Source organism: Choloepus didactylus, chromosome 5, assembly GCF_015220235.1.
Source record: "Choloepus didactylus isolate mChoDid1 chromosome 5, mChoDid1.pri, whole genome shotgun sequence".
Lineage (NCBI taxonomy): Eukaryota > Metazoa > Chordata > Mammalia > Pilosa > Megalonychidae > Choloepus > Choloepus didactylus.
The window spans coordinates 114,045,324-114,062,310 of NC_051311.1; the positions used below are offsets into that span (position 1 = coordinate 114,045,324).

At 38.2% G+C, this 16,987-nt stretch overlaps 1 protein-coding gene across 1 annotated transcript; it reads left to right on the forward strand.

Annotated features, from left to right (window-relative positions):
* The first annotated feature begins 15,597 nt into the window (after positions 1 to 15,597).
* Positions 15,598 to 15,870, forward strand: LOC119535073 (non-histone chromosomal protein HMG-17-like). The gene has a single exon (XM_037837595.1). It carries the CDS (start codon positions 15,598 to 15,600, stop codon positions 15,868 to 15,870), a length of 273 nt encoding a protein of 90 aa, XP_037693523.1.
* The last annotated feature ends 1,117 nt before the right edge of the window (positions 15,871 to 16,987 follow it).

The window sequence follows — 16,987 nt, forward strand, 5'->3', positions numbered from 1 at the left end:
GGTACTGGCCTTTCCTTGTTGTGTGTGTGTGTGTGTGTGTAGGAATAATCTTTTTCAGAAGGAAATTAAATATATATTTATACATTCCAGAAAAAATACAATTAAAAATAAAACTTTTCTCTTACAGCCACCTGGAACTAATTTTTGGATATTTCAACCTATTCCCTAATCACAAGGATGGAATTTGCAGATTCCAGTGTGCCATATGTGCGATTGACCTGTCTCCTATGGCTAGGGTAAGTCCTGCAGGGTAACACCTCTTAGAAATGGGTTAATGCCTTTTGGAAATTGCATTTTAACATGAATATTGAACTACATATCTAAATTTAAATTTCAGGCTATTTCATTGGGAAGGGCCAAAAGAAATCCAATGTTGAAGTCATATTTTCTCTTTTTTCATTAAAAAGTATTTTTCTAATTACCAAAATAATAGATAGTCATGTGGGAAAGAGTAAAAATGATACAAATAAGTATTTTTTTAAAAATTTTGAAATCTGCCCAGGAGCAACTACTGTCAACACCTTGGCACATATGCATTCAGATTCATACATATAGAGATTTGTTTAAAAAACAAAACTGGAATTTTACTATTCATATTGTTTCCTGTTTGCTTCATGAGAAAAGAATATTTTGTCTAATTTTCAAGTCAATAAATACACTGTTATGGAACACTTTTAGATGTTACATGATATTCTGTTGTGTGGTGTACCACATGCATTTAACAAACCCCCATTTTTGAATATTTAGGTTATTTCCACTTTTGCTATTGCAGCCAGGGAGATGGTAGGGTCAGTAAAGAAGAGTTTGCTGCATGGTCTGCATCTTGTGTGAACTGGGTTCATACATACTTCAAATGCCCACCATTAGAAGGAGTAAATAAGCTTGTGGAGAAAAGGGGGACAGTCCCCAGAGCCATTCCTCCTTAGCCATTCCCCTGGCTCCCACACCCAGAGCAACTGACAACTCCATCCCAATCCCTCATCTTCTGAGGATTTGGGGGCTATAAGAGTTCCCCACCCCCCAAAAAAATTAGCTCAAAGCTCCTATCTCTAAATTTAACTTTAAATTTAATACCTGTGTATTTACGATACACTACATTCATCAGGGGTGCACAGAGGAGCGGGGCATGACCTCTTCCCAAAAGCACATTTCCTCACATCTATCGCGTCGTCTCTCAGAGGCCCAAAGGCAGGTTTTCCATGATTTCAATGAAGCTTAAGCTTCAAGGCCTCTTACTTGCATGCACCCCTTCCAAATATTATGCCTTTATAAAATTTGCAAAATTATTCTGACATCGAGGAACAAATTTGGAGAGATATCTTGGAATGCTTCATTAGAGCAAGTAATAATTTATCCACAGTGTCTTCCCGATTTGAATGTTTATGAAGGGTATCTTTTTTTTGTCATCTATGAATGTTTTAGAGAACTAGGAGGAAATTCAGAAATAAATAACAGAATATGAAAATTAAAGCAATATGGATGAGTGATGAAACCATTAGAAATTTCTCCAATACAGAGAAGCAACTTAAAACAAAAAAAAATTTTGGAATAAAACAAAAGTAGTAATTTATTAAGAGAAAGTTACAACTTCCTAATAGATGCTGTGAGTGTGGATTCTTGGATCATTTGATAATTCAGTTAATGAGGAAGAATGAATCAAATGAACTCGGAAAAAAAAGATGTAAAGGTTTTGTTGCTTTGGCACAAAATGTGACATCCACAGAGATAGCATTAAAGCTCAAATACTCCAACTTGATGTCATCTACAACAAGCTGGTTAATAAGTGTCCTCAGTTCAAAGGGTATTTAAGATTAGTTACTGCAAAATAAAACTTAATAGATCCTGAAATATTATAGTTCATGTAGGAAACATTCAATAAACATCTTCCCAAATTTAACAAGAATTCCAAAACTTTACATGACATCAGCAATAAGTTGTGAAGTTGAAAGCAATTTTTCTAATAAAAAACAAATTTCAATCAATACTGCTAGAGGGAAGACTGAATTATCTTTCTTTTCCCATATAAAAAATGATAAGCTGCTTGTTAAATTATAATTTGAAAGTTATCACTTTTTTGTATCTGTTATATTTCACAGTAAGGAAATAACTGAAACTGTGGAAATGTAACCCATAATATTCTTTGACATTTGCTCTTTACTTGTTAAGTTGTACATGGAAAATTATCACTTCTATCTATATATGTTATATTCTACAATAAAAAATATGATTAAAAAATTATAAAACTGTTATCATATGAAAAGGCATCAGAGACTCTGCTGCCTGCCCCCACCCCCCACCAAAGTAGGAAGACATCATATAATAGAGTCAGACAGTTAATTTTTTAAAGTTATGTGTTGTTTTTTTTCCCAATTATATGATGTTTATAGGTTTGGCTTTTAAAAGTTTGTCATTTGTGTCTTGTTCTAACTATTCATTTTGTACCTAATTTTGTATCCATAAAACAATAAATTCTTTTTGGTAAAGACCCTCCCAACCTTCCCCTACCCCCGCACAATTTGCAGGAGCTTCAGACCCTCCATAACCTGGATTCAACCCTGAGGTCGTCCAAAGCTATAAAGTTCAGTGGTATCAACATTCATTTACACCAAGAAGGTGTTTGTAGCCAACAAAGAGGTGTGTAGCCCAGTCGAAGATCAAAGAATGGAGAAAGCTTTGCAGCTTTCCTGGGGATGAGGGACAAGGGGAGGTGGGTGGAGTCACGCAGAAAAGTGTTCCGAGTACACCGTGGACCAGGGAAACCCTTTTTAACCTGTAAAGTAACTTTGCTAAGCAGCATGTTAGGTCGCTAAGTGATGCTTAAATATATAACAAAGGTAGCAGATGAAGAATCAGATAGTTACTGAACAACTTGCTTGTAAAACCCAAAGAGCAGTGGTTGATCAGATAACTCAAGGATTCTTAATAGCTCAACACAAATAAACCACTTGTAAATGCCCCTGGGCTCACAGCCCTTTTCACATGGCAATAATATATGGCTAGTAATTACCATAATGAGCCACCAGAAGGCATCTATTTGTTAGCCCTGGAAGAGCTTGCATCTGGCTTTTAGGTGTGAAGCAAGAAGAGGCAAATGACAAGGAGCATTTGAATATACATTTCCTCGGGGCAGCTACTTATTTGAACAGCTGCTTAGGAGGCACACAGCAACCTTCAGTCAGTCCAATTCAGAAGGCTGTGTGTATCTTGATTTCTATTTTTTTTCTTTGAAGTACAAGACCAGCCTATTTTCTCCACGGGTAATAATTTCTCCAAATTAAAAGTGGTTACCCGACTTAAAACCTCTGACAAGTCTATTGTGTTGACCTCTACAGCTGGGAGAAGGTGGAGGTTGCCAGGGAAATGGGCTCTAGAAATGAAATGTGGAAAGCGCTCAGAAGTCACGTGCCAAATTGTTTGGTTTTAGATTAAGTTTCATAGGAAAAATGATCCCAGAGCTCGCTTTCTCTCTTTTTTTTTAACTGTCTTTGTCAAAACAAAGAATGTATAACAAAGGCAACAATTTTTAGCCATCTGCTGAAAATACAAAAATATTTTCATCAAAATAACGAATTGGTGGTTTGTTGTGTCAGCTTGTATATTTAATAATTCCAATGATAAGCATTCCCCAGATATCAGATGGAGGCAAATTTGCCATCTGAAGGAAAGAAAGGAATCTAGGTACAAAAGAAGCGAGCTTAAAAATGATACTGGAGTTGGCATTGCAACTGGAGAATGGAGAATTTGTTGGGGGGGGGGTTGTAATATAGAAATAGACACAAGGGGAAAATCTGTGAATCTTTGTAATTCTGTGGAGAGGAATCAAAACAAATGTGTGTTCTCCTTACCATTGAGCCTTAAGACTATTACGGCCAGGGCTGGATTGTTCCAGCCTGTTCAGTGCTGTAACATCTCTGCTTATGAAAAGATATTAGAAATGCTGGGTGTTTCTTGAGCTGTTAGGAGGATATGTGAAATAATGCCTCTAAAACACTCAGGAGTATAAAACGAAGGTCACGGGTATTTCTTATTGACCCAAAGCTTACCTTAGATAAAGAGATTTATATGAAACTTGGAAGACGCATATCAGAGGTTTGCCTTGACATTCATGGATCACTGAGCAGTTCCAAATGCTTCTAAGAAGATTATCAGGTGGTTGTGTTTTCTGAAGTTTCCTGATTTCTCCTTTTACCTAGGGGTCAGATTGTAGGCATTTGGTAGCTTACCCTTGAGATATTAGCAAGACACAGGATGACAGGAGCTACAAATAAGTATATAGGTCAATAATATAGATTACCCCCATAGATTCATCAGCTTGCAATTTTCTTTTGGACTGCTACATTTTACTTATTTTTGGGGGGGGTATAATAAAGAATTTTAAAATTACATATATATAGCTAATATGGTCACATGGTTCAAGAATTTAAAAGTATAAAAACTGGACTATAGTACGTCTCTTTACCCCTGTCTTCCCTCCTGCCCTGAATAACCACTCTTACTAGTTTTTGTGTTTCTTTTTGTATATCCAAGTAAATTTATGCATATATATTGTTATCCTCATCCACTTTTATACCAAAAATCAGTACACACTCTTCTGTATCTTGTTTTCCACTTAATGTACTTGGAGATATTTTTATCTCACTGTATAGCTCCTTATTCATTTTATCAGCTGCATAATATCCTATTGTTTGAATGTATTATTTTTTACTTAATCCAAACTGCCACATTTCCAAGTCCTGGTAACTCTTAGAAAACCATTGAAAAGATGATGTGACAAGCCATCAACTAAGTATTTTCATTTGTATTATGACTTCAAATTAAAATTTTATCTGTCTGTTGCCTGGATCTATGGAGTCAGGGATCATTTGAAAGAATAGCCTAATTTATGAGTTTGAGTTGAATAAAATGCAGGAATTAGAACACAGAATCAAGTAAAAACATTTAAGATGTTATGAGTCCTCAGTAAGCTTTGGTCCTGGGTTGCCCATATTGTCTAGAGTGTTTGTCATGCCCACCTCATTTTCTTTAAACATTGACTAAACATTCAGACTTACTTTAATTTTTTCCAAACATGGGAACAGCTGCCCTACAGTGCTTTGTCTCTCAGACCACAGAACTAGAGTTTCTTTAAGGTCCCCCTACATCTCTGATCCTACTTTTACGTTTAATTAAGGTAATCCTTCAATCTACATCCTCTTCCAGACCCCATTCTCCTTTCTTTCTAAGCTGTTATCCATGTTCCACCTGAACCAGGAGATCATATTGCAGTTTTGGTCCTAAGCTCATTAAAGAAGAATGCATCTGGCATTTCTCTGAGAGGAAAATGGGCTTTCAAGTTCTAATTGGAAAGATCTGAAGAGCATAGGACTACGATGTCTTTTTGACCAAGGTCCCAGACTACTGAGTTTATGTGCTCTCTCTGTGGAAAACGTAGGGTCTATGATCTTGGCTGCAGTTGCATTTGCCTATTAAATAAAATTAGTGTTTTTTCAAACCTTAGTCCTGATGTGGGCAAAATTCTGTATGCATGTGCAGTCTCTCATTGAGATTAATACAATTTGTTTTTCTTTAAAAGAAATCTTGGGAGGTTTTTGGATAATCCTTGGGTATTAGAAAAGTTCAAAGAGAAATACAACCAAGATGAAGTGGTGTCATGGGGTGGGGGTGGAGGGACAGAAAAGAAAGGAGAAAAAGGAAGGAAGGAAGAAAAGAAGGAAGGAGGAAGAGAAAAACAGAAAGGAAAGGAATCCCCTGGATCTGAGGTTGCTGCCTTTGTCTTTGCCTCCTGTCAAAATGGAAGATTTATGCTTTATCAGGGGTAGAGCACTAAAGCATAAGCACTTGGTTTTGCCTGAAGGAAAAGGCTACTGAATAATGTTTCTCTCTCTCTCTCTCTCTCTCCCTCCCTCCCTCCCTCTCTCCCCTGCCCCTCCCTCTCTCTCTTTCTCCCTCTTGTCTCCTAGGAAGTTATTAGAGGTTCAAAACCTTTTTTACTGTAGAAATTGAAAGGATTAAGGATTATCAAACACAAAAAACACAACATAACACAAAACAAAGCCATAATAGTAATAAATAGTTCTCTGCCAACATAGTTACTGAAATACATAGGTCTCCGTACTCCTGTCCGGTGCTTATGTGTCCCCAAGGATACGTAATAAATATTTGCTGATGGTGCTGATAGGTTATATTATTTCCCCCACTTAGTTGTATACATGATAATCTTTATAAATATTAAGTTATCTTTCTAACAATGCTTCCTTTCCCAGGCCTCTTTATTAAAAAAAATAAAAAATAAAAAAAGGCATGTATTTTGCACTTACAAGACTTTAAAGAGATCAAGAGGACAAGCAGATTCCCTTCCTGCCCTTCTGACCCACACCCATCCTGGGGTCAGCCCCCTGGTCTGTCTTTATATAGTCACTAGAAAATGGGTGCCAGATCCTCTTCTCTTGATTTAAACCCGTGCTCTGTATGTATTTATTTTCACCTGTTGAGAACACAGTTCCGCTAAAATATTGAACCAAACATACAGATCCCTTCTGAAATAATCATAAAAGGATTTATTTCCCTAAGAACTTGTTAGCTTATCTAAACATCTGCTACTCAAAAGTGATTACTTGGGAATTTCCAGGTCACACAGGAACATGTAACTCTGTTGCTGCCAGATTCATTTAGACAAAAACCAGTAACCAAACATTTCAGGGTGAAGCAGACAGTGTTTTAAAAATTAGTTGGTGCTTAAGGAACTAAAAAAAAAAGGTGAATTTACATAGTTGTAAAAGCCATTCCTGGTTTTGTTTTCTTTTAATCACTCTATACCATTGGCCCTTCTGGTGAAGTCTGAGGTAAGAAATATACAGAAACCATGAAGGGCTTTGAAAGTAAAGACCAAAAGATTAATTCTCATGTAGCAAAAAAATAATTTTTTTAAAAGAAAGAATGAAAAGTAGAATTTTAAAAAATGTATGTTTTAGAGAAAAATGAGGGTTTGAGTGGAAACTTCAAGATGTAGGAAATATATATGCCATGGACCATAGATTGAGGGAAAACCATGATTTTTTTAGAATAATACACTTAAAAAAGAGTAAAGGTAATGCTGAAAGTCTTAGAAGGGGAATAACCAAATCCCCTAGAATGGTTTTAGCAAACATTTGACTAGGGAAAGGAAAGAAAGTTATCATTCTTTGAACACCTACTATGTGCCAAGCATCTGGCATTCATTATCCCACTGACACCTCAGATGTAACTCCCATTTAATAGACAAGGATTCTGCAATTCAGCGAGGTTGAGTAAGGTGCCCAAGGTAAGCTCAGTTGCATCAACATTCATTTGACTACGGTAAGTGGCAGAGCCAGGATTTCAACTCGAGTCTGTCTGCTCTGGAGCCCACCATGCCATGACATCTCTGTCTCCATAATGTTATTGGGAAACATGATTTAAAGCAACAGTGCTGTCACACAGAGAGAGAGAGAGAGAGAGAGAGGGAGAGAAAGAGAGTTTTGTGCACTAACTGCTTTTGACTATTTGGAATACAAGGGATGCTTGTGCAGACTGGGTAGAACAGGGGCATTGGCTGAGGGGCATGTAGGGGCTGCCCCACTTCTCATAACCAGAAGCCATCAACAGTTGAAGTTTATGATTCTCTCGATTGACCCATGAGTGGTAGTGAGCTATGGAGGAAGATGTGGCAGCCAATCAGGACCCCCTGTCTAACACATCACTGCCTGCTCTTTGAAAACAGAAATGGTTATACCACACTTTTGGCATCCCTCTCCCCTCCCTTGTTTTTCCTGAGAAGATACCATCCTCTCAGATGCATGCACTTAAAAAGGTGTTTCATATTTTCTGTTGCCAGATCCTTTTGTTTTCTTCATCTGTTAGTTTTATTTTGTTTGCTACTCCTGCCTTCCTTGGGACCTGATATCTTCAGCAATTGGTAAATTGTTCCTACGGCAACAGTCACCAAGTGAAATCTCTCCCAACAACTTTCCTCCCCTCCTTCACCCCCCACCTCAGTGTTCCTTTATCTTTTCAGTGTTTTACTTCAACAAGTTTGGGTAAGCAGAGAAATCTTAAAACTCATTCACTAAATTCTCACATTTAATGGACATTGAAAGTTACAGGGATAACTTTTTTTAAACATTTTATTCTAGTAACATATATATAACTCAAAATTTCCCATTTTAACCGTTTTCAAGTTTACAATTCAGTAGTACTAATTACATTCACAATACCGTGCTACTATCATCAATATCCATTACCCCAACTTTTTCATCATCTCAAACAGAAACTCTGCACCCATCTGCACCCATTAAGCAATATCACCCTCTTCCCAGCTTTTAAAATATATAAAGGCCTTGTTCTAGTTTGCTAATGCTGCAGAATGCAAAACACCAGAGACGGATTGGCTTTTATAAAAAGGGGGTTTATTTGGCTACACAGTTACAGTCTTAAGGCCATAAAGTGTCCAAGGTAACACATCAGTAATCGGGTACCTTCACTGGAGGATGGCCAATGGCGTCTAGAAAACCTCTGTTAGCTGGGAAGGCACGTGGCTGGCGTCTGCTCCAAAGTTCTGGTTTCAAAATGGCTTTCTCCCAGGACGTTCCTCTCTAGCAAGCTTGCTCCTCTTCAAAACGTCACTCACAGCTGCACTGAGTTCCATCTCTTTAAGTCAGCTCATTTATATGGCTCCACTGATCAAGGCCCACCCTGAATGGGTGGGGCCATGCCTCCATGGGAATATCTCATCAGAGTCATCACCCACAGCTGGGTAGGGCACATTCCAAGCAAATCTAATCAGCACCAAAACGTCTGCCCCACAACACTACATCAGAGATAATGGCGTTTGGGGGACTCAATACATTCAAACTAGCACAGGCCTCAAGGATTATCAAGGTATTATAAAATTTGGATCTGTGGATGAATGTATAAGATCATAGCTCTTAATAATAAAATAATAAAAATATTTTGAAGAGAAGTTTTAACAATAGATTTTAACATTTGAATATTGATTATGAAATATTCATAGAGGATAGAATGGGACTTAAAAACTAGGGCATGAGTTAATAGCCACTTTACTTAGCAGAGAGGTAAAGAAAGCAGTGAGAGAATACCCAGCCTGAATGTATGCATGAGAAGGCCCAGAATCTATTGACTGATCTGTATTTTCCATCACCAGCAAAGGGAGTGGACAATTGATGGAGATCCCTTTAAAGATCATTAAAATATTCTTCCTGTAACTACTGTGACACACAATTTGAGCTAAGGCTTTTTACACTGGATCAGACCTAGCTTTCACCTGTCTTTCCAGTCTGGACTAGAGTCTCTAAAGCAGAGTTTGGGAAAGACATAATGGTTGTCCCCAATTCATCAGTCTCTACAGGCCAGGGTCATACCTTCCAATGCCCCAGTGGCCTTTCATTATACCTTTCAAGAATTTAGCGGTCATGCCTACTCATATTTGCAGCCACTGCTACATCTTGGCATAAAGTGTTCTATAAGTCCTATCAGTTTTAAAGTTTTATAAGTATTCCAACAGTTGAGTTTAATTGACTATACATCAGAAGCCATCCAGTGCAGTGAAGATCATCAACTCTGGTGCAGATTAGCTGGAATAAAATCCCAGTTTTGCCATGTGTTAGCTGTGAGAATTAAGACAAATTACTTAACCCCCCCATATATGAAATGAGGTAATAATAGTACTTTTCTTACAGGATTGTTAAGAGGATTAAATAAGTGAATATATAGAGACTACATACCATTCATAAATTTATTGGTTTTAATAACTCCTTTCAACCTTGTCCTTTCTGTATTAAAATCCTAATTTAAAATATACTTAACCCAATGTGTAAGACTGTTAATTCCTTCTGTTGTCCTAGTTGCCATTCACCCTTCAGTTCTACATTGTCATTTACAAGGTGCAGAGACCAGAACTAAATTCAAATGGACTATGGTGTCTTGAGTTTTTTTTTCCAAAATAAATATTTACTAGAAAAACCGACACAAAAAGCCACAGTAGAATCACAGTGGCATAGATTTGCATAACATTTTCTGTTGACACAAAAGTAACTCTGCTTTAGCCCTGGAGATTAGATGGCAGCAGGTTTAGGGAGTTGGCCAGCAGTCCCTCTGCAACCTCGCTATGTCTGCCTGAGGTGGATGCTAAACAAAGGATTTCCAGATATAGGCCAAGGTACACTGGGACTGGGACTACTTCCAAGAGGGTAAAATATTCAGTCCTTTCCAAATTCTCTTTCCCAGACTTTTTGTCTGTTGAATTGACTTGCATTGAGTTTTACGCAGGACAGGATAGGAGAATTTTTTTCCTCTTGAAATACATTTCCTGATGATACCTGAGGTTTCTTTGATTGCAATATATAGAAACCTGAAACCTATTCAAGTGAATTTTAGGTAAATTAGATGTGTATAGGGCACAAGGGCAAGAAACATGAAAAGTAAACATCTCGCAGACTCTATTTATCAATTGCTAGAGATAATGGACCCATCTTTCCCTGTGGCTGAGCTCACCTCGACAAGAGCAGAGGAAGCCTTTCCTGCAGAGCAGGCACCCTGGCATGTCATCCATCTGCCTTTTTTGGCAAGAAGAAACAGACCTGTATCCATAGACAACAGGCTAGAATGGAAGACATTAGAAAGAGTGGAGAGAAAAATCGAGATGCAACCATTGAGAAAAGATTTATTTATTTTCCACAGACATTTTCCACCCAAGTCCAAAGACGCATAATTAAAATAATGCAGGACTTATTTCTTTCACTGCATTGAAGTTGAAAAGTAAGCCCTGGGCACAAAGTAGGCTGCCTACAACAACTCTTTCAGATTCTCTGCTAGTTCAGGTCTGATAGCTAGAAACCATTATCTTATAGGTACATTTTTACCATTTTCCCATAATGTGTTATCATCTTATATCAGTCTGCATGAAGCTTATTTCCCATTTTTCTGCCCACTCGTATGGCCAAGTTACTTCCTTTCACAGTTTATTCTTATTGCCTCAGTATGTCACTACACAAAAGAACTTTGCAGAAATATTTATTGTAGCAGGCATTTTTCAGATCACTTATAACAATATTAAGTGAGATTGATCCAGAACTAATTCTGGAGTTTACACATTTCCATACATAAAAGACTTTCTCCCTCCCTCCCTTTCTTTCTCTTCCTCTGTCTTCCTCTATCAGCAAATATTTACTGAATACCTATTTTGTGCCAGAAACTGCTCTAGATGCTCAGGATGCCTAAATGAACCAAACTGATGAAAATCTGGCTCTCACGGAGCTTACAGATTCTTGGGGAAAGGAGTCAATAACAAATAAATTTGTAATATGTTTGTTGCTACCTTGATAGGCATCTTTTTCTACACATAGTTTCACGATTTGAGTTAGTTTTTCAATGATAAAATACCTTCCCCCACCAACTCACAGTATTTTTGAAGGCATTCTGTGTGCAACACCAGAGAATAGGAAAATCTTTTGACAAATATAGGGAGACAAAAGTATGTCAGTGATCTAATATCTAAGGCTTTATCAGAAAAATTGCTGCTGTCCTCGTCTGTGGGGAAAAAATATACATATAACATCTCAAATAGGAAGGGAATCACATTCCTGTGTTTTACAAGTCATTTTGAAAGAGTTAAAGTACTGGAAAGAAATAGGAGAAAATGTTTAGAGTAAAATTAGTTCATTTAAGAAACATCTGTGGGGTATCTATGAAACATATAAAAGAAGAAATTACAGCCCTCATCCTTAAGAACTTTACACTTTAGTTGAATGCAACAGACAAACAACCAGGTAATAAAAGTAGCCAGCAGCCCCTCTCTCATAATTTTTGACTCTGCCATCCCAGCTGCCCATCATCACACTGATCCTACAGCAGTGCTGGGCATGGGGGGCCCTCTTTGTTCCTTGGGTCACCCTTGCCCAATCCCTAGGTGTCCTCTGCATTGACAGTGATCTTCCCACACAGCTTTCCAACTGGGATTTGACCTTGGACTCTGTTTACAAGTTCCTGATCTTAATCTATATCTAGTTTTCCTGTCAACTTCTGCAACACTATGGTGGTTTAGAGCTGTGTGTTCCCCAGAAAAACATGTACTTAAATCTAATCCATTCCTGTGGGTGTGGACACATTGTAAGCAGGACCTTTTGATGAGGTTACTTCAGATAAGGTGTGGCTCAGCCCAGTTAGGATGTGTCTTAATTCTATTACTGGAATCCTTTACAGATGGAGTGAATGAAATTCAGACACACAGAGAGAGACAGCCAGAGGGAGCAGCCAGAAGCTGAACGTCAATGGAACCCAGAAGATAAGGAAAAGAACAGGAGATGCCCTCACATGCTTTGCCATGTGACAAACTAAGGACCAAGAATCGCTGGCAGCCAGCCCCCAAATGCCATCAAAGAGAAAGCATCGCCTTGACGATGCCTTGATTTGGACGTTCTCTTAGCCTCAAAATCACGAGTAAGTAAATTCCCTTTGTTTAACCAGACCCATTTCATAGTAGTTGCTTGAGCATCCTAGGAAACAAAAACAGACATGTACCCAACAAACATTTATTGAGCATCTACTTGGATCAGGCAATCTGACAGGTGCTGGGGTATCAAAATAATAAAGAAAATGCCTCTGTCTTCAAGGGACTCAGAATCTAAAAGGGAGAATGTCCCCATGAAAGTCACAAAAGAGTGAGATAAGTGCTCTAACAGTGGAGTGTATGGGCTGCTATGGGAACAGAAGAGGAGGAAGCCCCTAGCACTGCCTGGAAGAGAGAAGGGAATAGGAAAGGATTCACAGAGAGGGCGGATCTGAGATGATTCTCAAAGGAGTAATAAGAATTCACTCAGTGAACAAGGGGAGAGGACATGCCAAGCACAGGGAAGAGAATAAACAAAAGAATGAACATTTGAAAAAGCGCTCTCACCAGCACCCCAACCATGAGAGTGGAAATCGTTACCTTTGAATTTGAATGTGTTGGTTGAGGGTCTGCTTCTGAGCACCCCTGTTGGCACTCCTGTTGGCACATGGTACAACTTTTTGTTTTTCTTCTTTATAAGAATGACAATCCTTAGTTGTTTTTTTTTTTAATTCTTTTTTTTTTTTTTCATTTTTATTGAGATTGTTCAGATACCATACAATTACCCAAAGATCCAAAGGGTACAATCACTTGCCCCTGGGTACCCTCATACAGCTGTGCATCCATCACACTTAATTTTTGTTCAATTTTTAGAAACTTTTCATTACTCCAGACAAGAAATAAAGTGAAAGATGAAAAAAGAAAAGAAGAAAAGGAAACTCTAATCCTCCCCTATCCCTAACCAACCCCTCAATTGTTGACTCGTAGTGTTGGTATAGTACATTCGTTACTGTTTATGAAAAAATGTTGAAATGCTACTAACTGTAGTATATAGTTTGTAATAAGTATATAGTTCTTCCCTATATGCCCCTCTATTATTAACTTCTAATTGTATTGTCATACATTTGTTCTGGTTCATGGACGCGATTTCTAGTGTTTGTACAGTTGATCATGGACATTGCCCACCACAGGATTCAGTTTTATACATTCCCATCTTTTGACCTCCAACTTTCCTTCTGGTGACATATATGACTCTAAGCTTCCCCTTTCCACCTCATTCACACACCATTTGGCGCTGTTAGTTATTCTCACATCTTGCTACCAACACCCCTGTCCATTTCCAAACATTTAAGTTCATCCTAATTGAACATTCTGCTCATACTAAGCAACCACTCCCCATTCTTAAGCCTCGTCCTATATCTTGGTACCTTATATTTCATGTCTATGAGTTTACATATTATAATTAGTTCCCATCAGTGAGACCCTACAATAATTGTCCCTATGTGTCTGGCTTATTTCACTCAGTATATTGCCCTCGAGGTTTTGTCATCAACCCATTTTTTTTTAATATGGTTTTGTTCACTCACCATACATTCCATCTCAAGTAAATAATCGATGGTTCTCTGCATGGTCATACATTTATGTGTTCACCACTATCTATACAAGGGCATCTACATTTCTTCCACAAGGCAGGAGGGAGAGTCAAAGAAGGTAGAGAGGCAAAAGAAAGAGCACCCCTGTTGGCACTCCTGTTGGCACATGGTACAACTTCTTTTTGTTTTTCTTCTTTATAAGAATGACAATCCTTAGTTTTTTAAAAACAGTTTTATTGAGATAATTTATATACCATAAAGTTTGCCCATTTAAAGAATATAATAAAATGTCTTTTAAAAATATTTACAGAGTTCTGTGATCATTGCCCAAATCTAACTTTAGAACAAAGAAATATGCCTATTAAGAGTCACACTCCATTCCCCACTCTCCCAGGCCCTGACAACTACTAATCTGCTTTTTGTATCTATGCATTGCCTATTCTGGATAGTTCATGTGAATGGAATAATAAAATATGTGGCCTTTTGTGTCTGGTTTCTTTCACCTACCCTAATGTTTCCAAGATTCATTAATGTTGTATCGTGTATCAGTAATTCATACCTTTTATTGGCCAATAATGCTCCATTGTATGGAATTTTGTTTATCTGTTCATCATTTGATGGACATTTGGGGTGGTTTCCATTTTTTAGCTATTATGAATAAAACTGCTATGAACACTAATATCAAGTTTTTGTGTGGACATACATGACTTCAGAATCACTGGGTCTTATTGTAACTCTTTAAGTTTTTGAGTAGCTGCTAACGCATTTTCCAAAGTGGCTGCACCATTTTACATTCCCAACAACAATGTATGAGGGTCCATTTTCTCTACATCCTCACCAGCACTTTCCACTGTTGATTTGATTAGAGCTATCCTTGCATGAAGTAGCATCTCATGGTTTTGATTTGCATTTGCCTAATGACCAATGATGTTGAGCATCTTTTATGTGCTTAATAGCTATGAGTACACCACTAGTTCTTAATTTAGTGATGTTAACATTGTCTAAACCATGACAAAGATCACAGTGTTACTCCTTGGACACCAGATATTGTGAACCTGGCTTTGAGACCAGTCATAGTTGGCTCCAAAGGCTTCTTAACAAATGCCCCAGGGCAAGGTCAAAGCCCTCCCTGCACCTGCATTAAGACATGACAATACAATTTGTCTTTCTGGTAATTTACAAAGTAATTTTAATGCATTATTTCACTTAGACTTTAAAATGTATATGTGAGGTAGTCATTATAATCCTTATTTTAAAGATGGGAAATTGAGGTACAGGAGATATTAAGAAATACGCACCGAGTCACACAGCTAGCAAAGTTCAGGACAAAGATCTAAATGTATGTTTTCTGATTTTAATTATACTACCATGGCATTATGACATAGCATTTAGCCAAAAACAGAAAGGACAATGGCAACACCTGTGCAAAAGTAGTTAATAACAAAGGACAGAGGCAGGAGGATCTTCTTAGAAGAAGAGACCCAAAGCCTTGTAAATGAAGCAAGAGAAAAGGCATAGAGGCAGAAAGAATCAATCTGTATAAGGGGAGCAGTGTGAAGAGGCGAGAGCGACCCCTGGACCGACCAAAGCCCGCGCACCGCTGCATCCCTTGTCCAGCGCCTACGTCCCACCGCAGTCGCCACCATGCCCAAGAGAAAGGCTGAAGGGGATGCTAAAGGAGATAAAGACAAGGTAAAAGACAAACCACAGAGAAGATCTTCAAGGTTATCTGCTAAATCTGCTCCTCCAAAGCCAGAACCCAAGCCTAAAAAGGCCCCTGCAAAGAAGGGAGACAAGGTACCCAAAGGGAAAAAGGGAAAAGTTGATACTGGCAAGGATGGGAATAACCCTGCAGAAAATGGAGATGCCAAAACAGACCAGGAACATAAGGCTGAAGGTGCTGGAGATGCCAAGTGAAGTGTGTGCATTTTTGAAAACTGTGTACTTCTGGTGACTGCACAGTTTGAAATACTATTTTTTATCAAGTTTTATAAAAACGCAGAATTTTGTTTTACTTTTTTTTTTAAGCTATGTTGTTAGCACACAGAACACTTCATTGTTGTTTTGGGGGGAAGGGGCAAATGTCACTAATAGAATGTCTCTGAAGCTGGATTGATATGGAGGAAAACATCTTTCCCCTCTAATTTTGAGACACTTCCTCTCTACTCCCAGGAGATGGGATTCCCTAACATTGACACTCATTAGCTGCCTTGGCACAAATGACTTGTATGGAAAAACTAAAATTCGTTTTTATGTCCTCTGCTCCCTCTCAGCCTTCAGCATAGACGTGGCTCCCTTAAATCTGTTGGGGCCTGACCCAAATGAATTGGTTACCAGAATGTCAGGCAATTTGGACCTTCCAGTGATGCCCCTGAGATGGCATCTTACAAAAGAGCAGTGAGTCCTTGTTTAAAACTGATGATTCTGTGGTTTTCATTTCATTTCCTGAAAGTCAGGGTTGGCTCATGAAAAGTTGTCACACAACATGTTAAATGTGAAATGTCAACCCTCACTCTAAAACTTTCCCTGTTCAGAGCATCAAATGAAGACTTCATTGGATTTTATAGTGACATTCTGATTTTTGGTAGTCCACTGAAGAAGGGAGTTTGAAAGTTGTTGTATACTGTTACCGATTGTCTGCCCATGTCTTGCCTGAAATACCATGATTGTATACGAAAAGTATCTTTAATAAAGCTGGATATAGTTTGGAAAAAAAAAAAGTATAAGGAAACAAGGAGACCCAACCCTAACTAGGGTTAATGAGAGATGAGATTTGAAAGTATGGTTGAAATTTGAAAGTATAATTGGCACTTGTTGTCTTGTCTTTCAAGAAAAAATACTCTCCACCCTTCTTTGGGGAACAGTTTCTCCTCTCATTCCAACCACCTGGTTCAGAGGTGAGGATCCATGTTTTTATGTGACTCCCACACTCACTCCTGACTAACGTTGACTGGGCCAGGCATGGGCACTTGACCTTTCCCAGGAATTGTGAACTTGAGAAAGAAAAAACATGGTCAGTCCCTCTCCATTGATG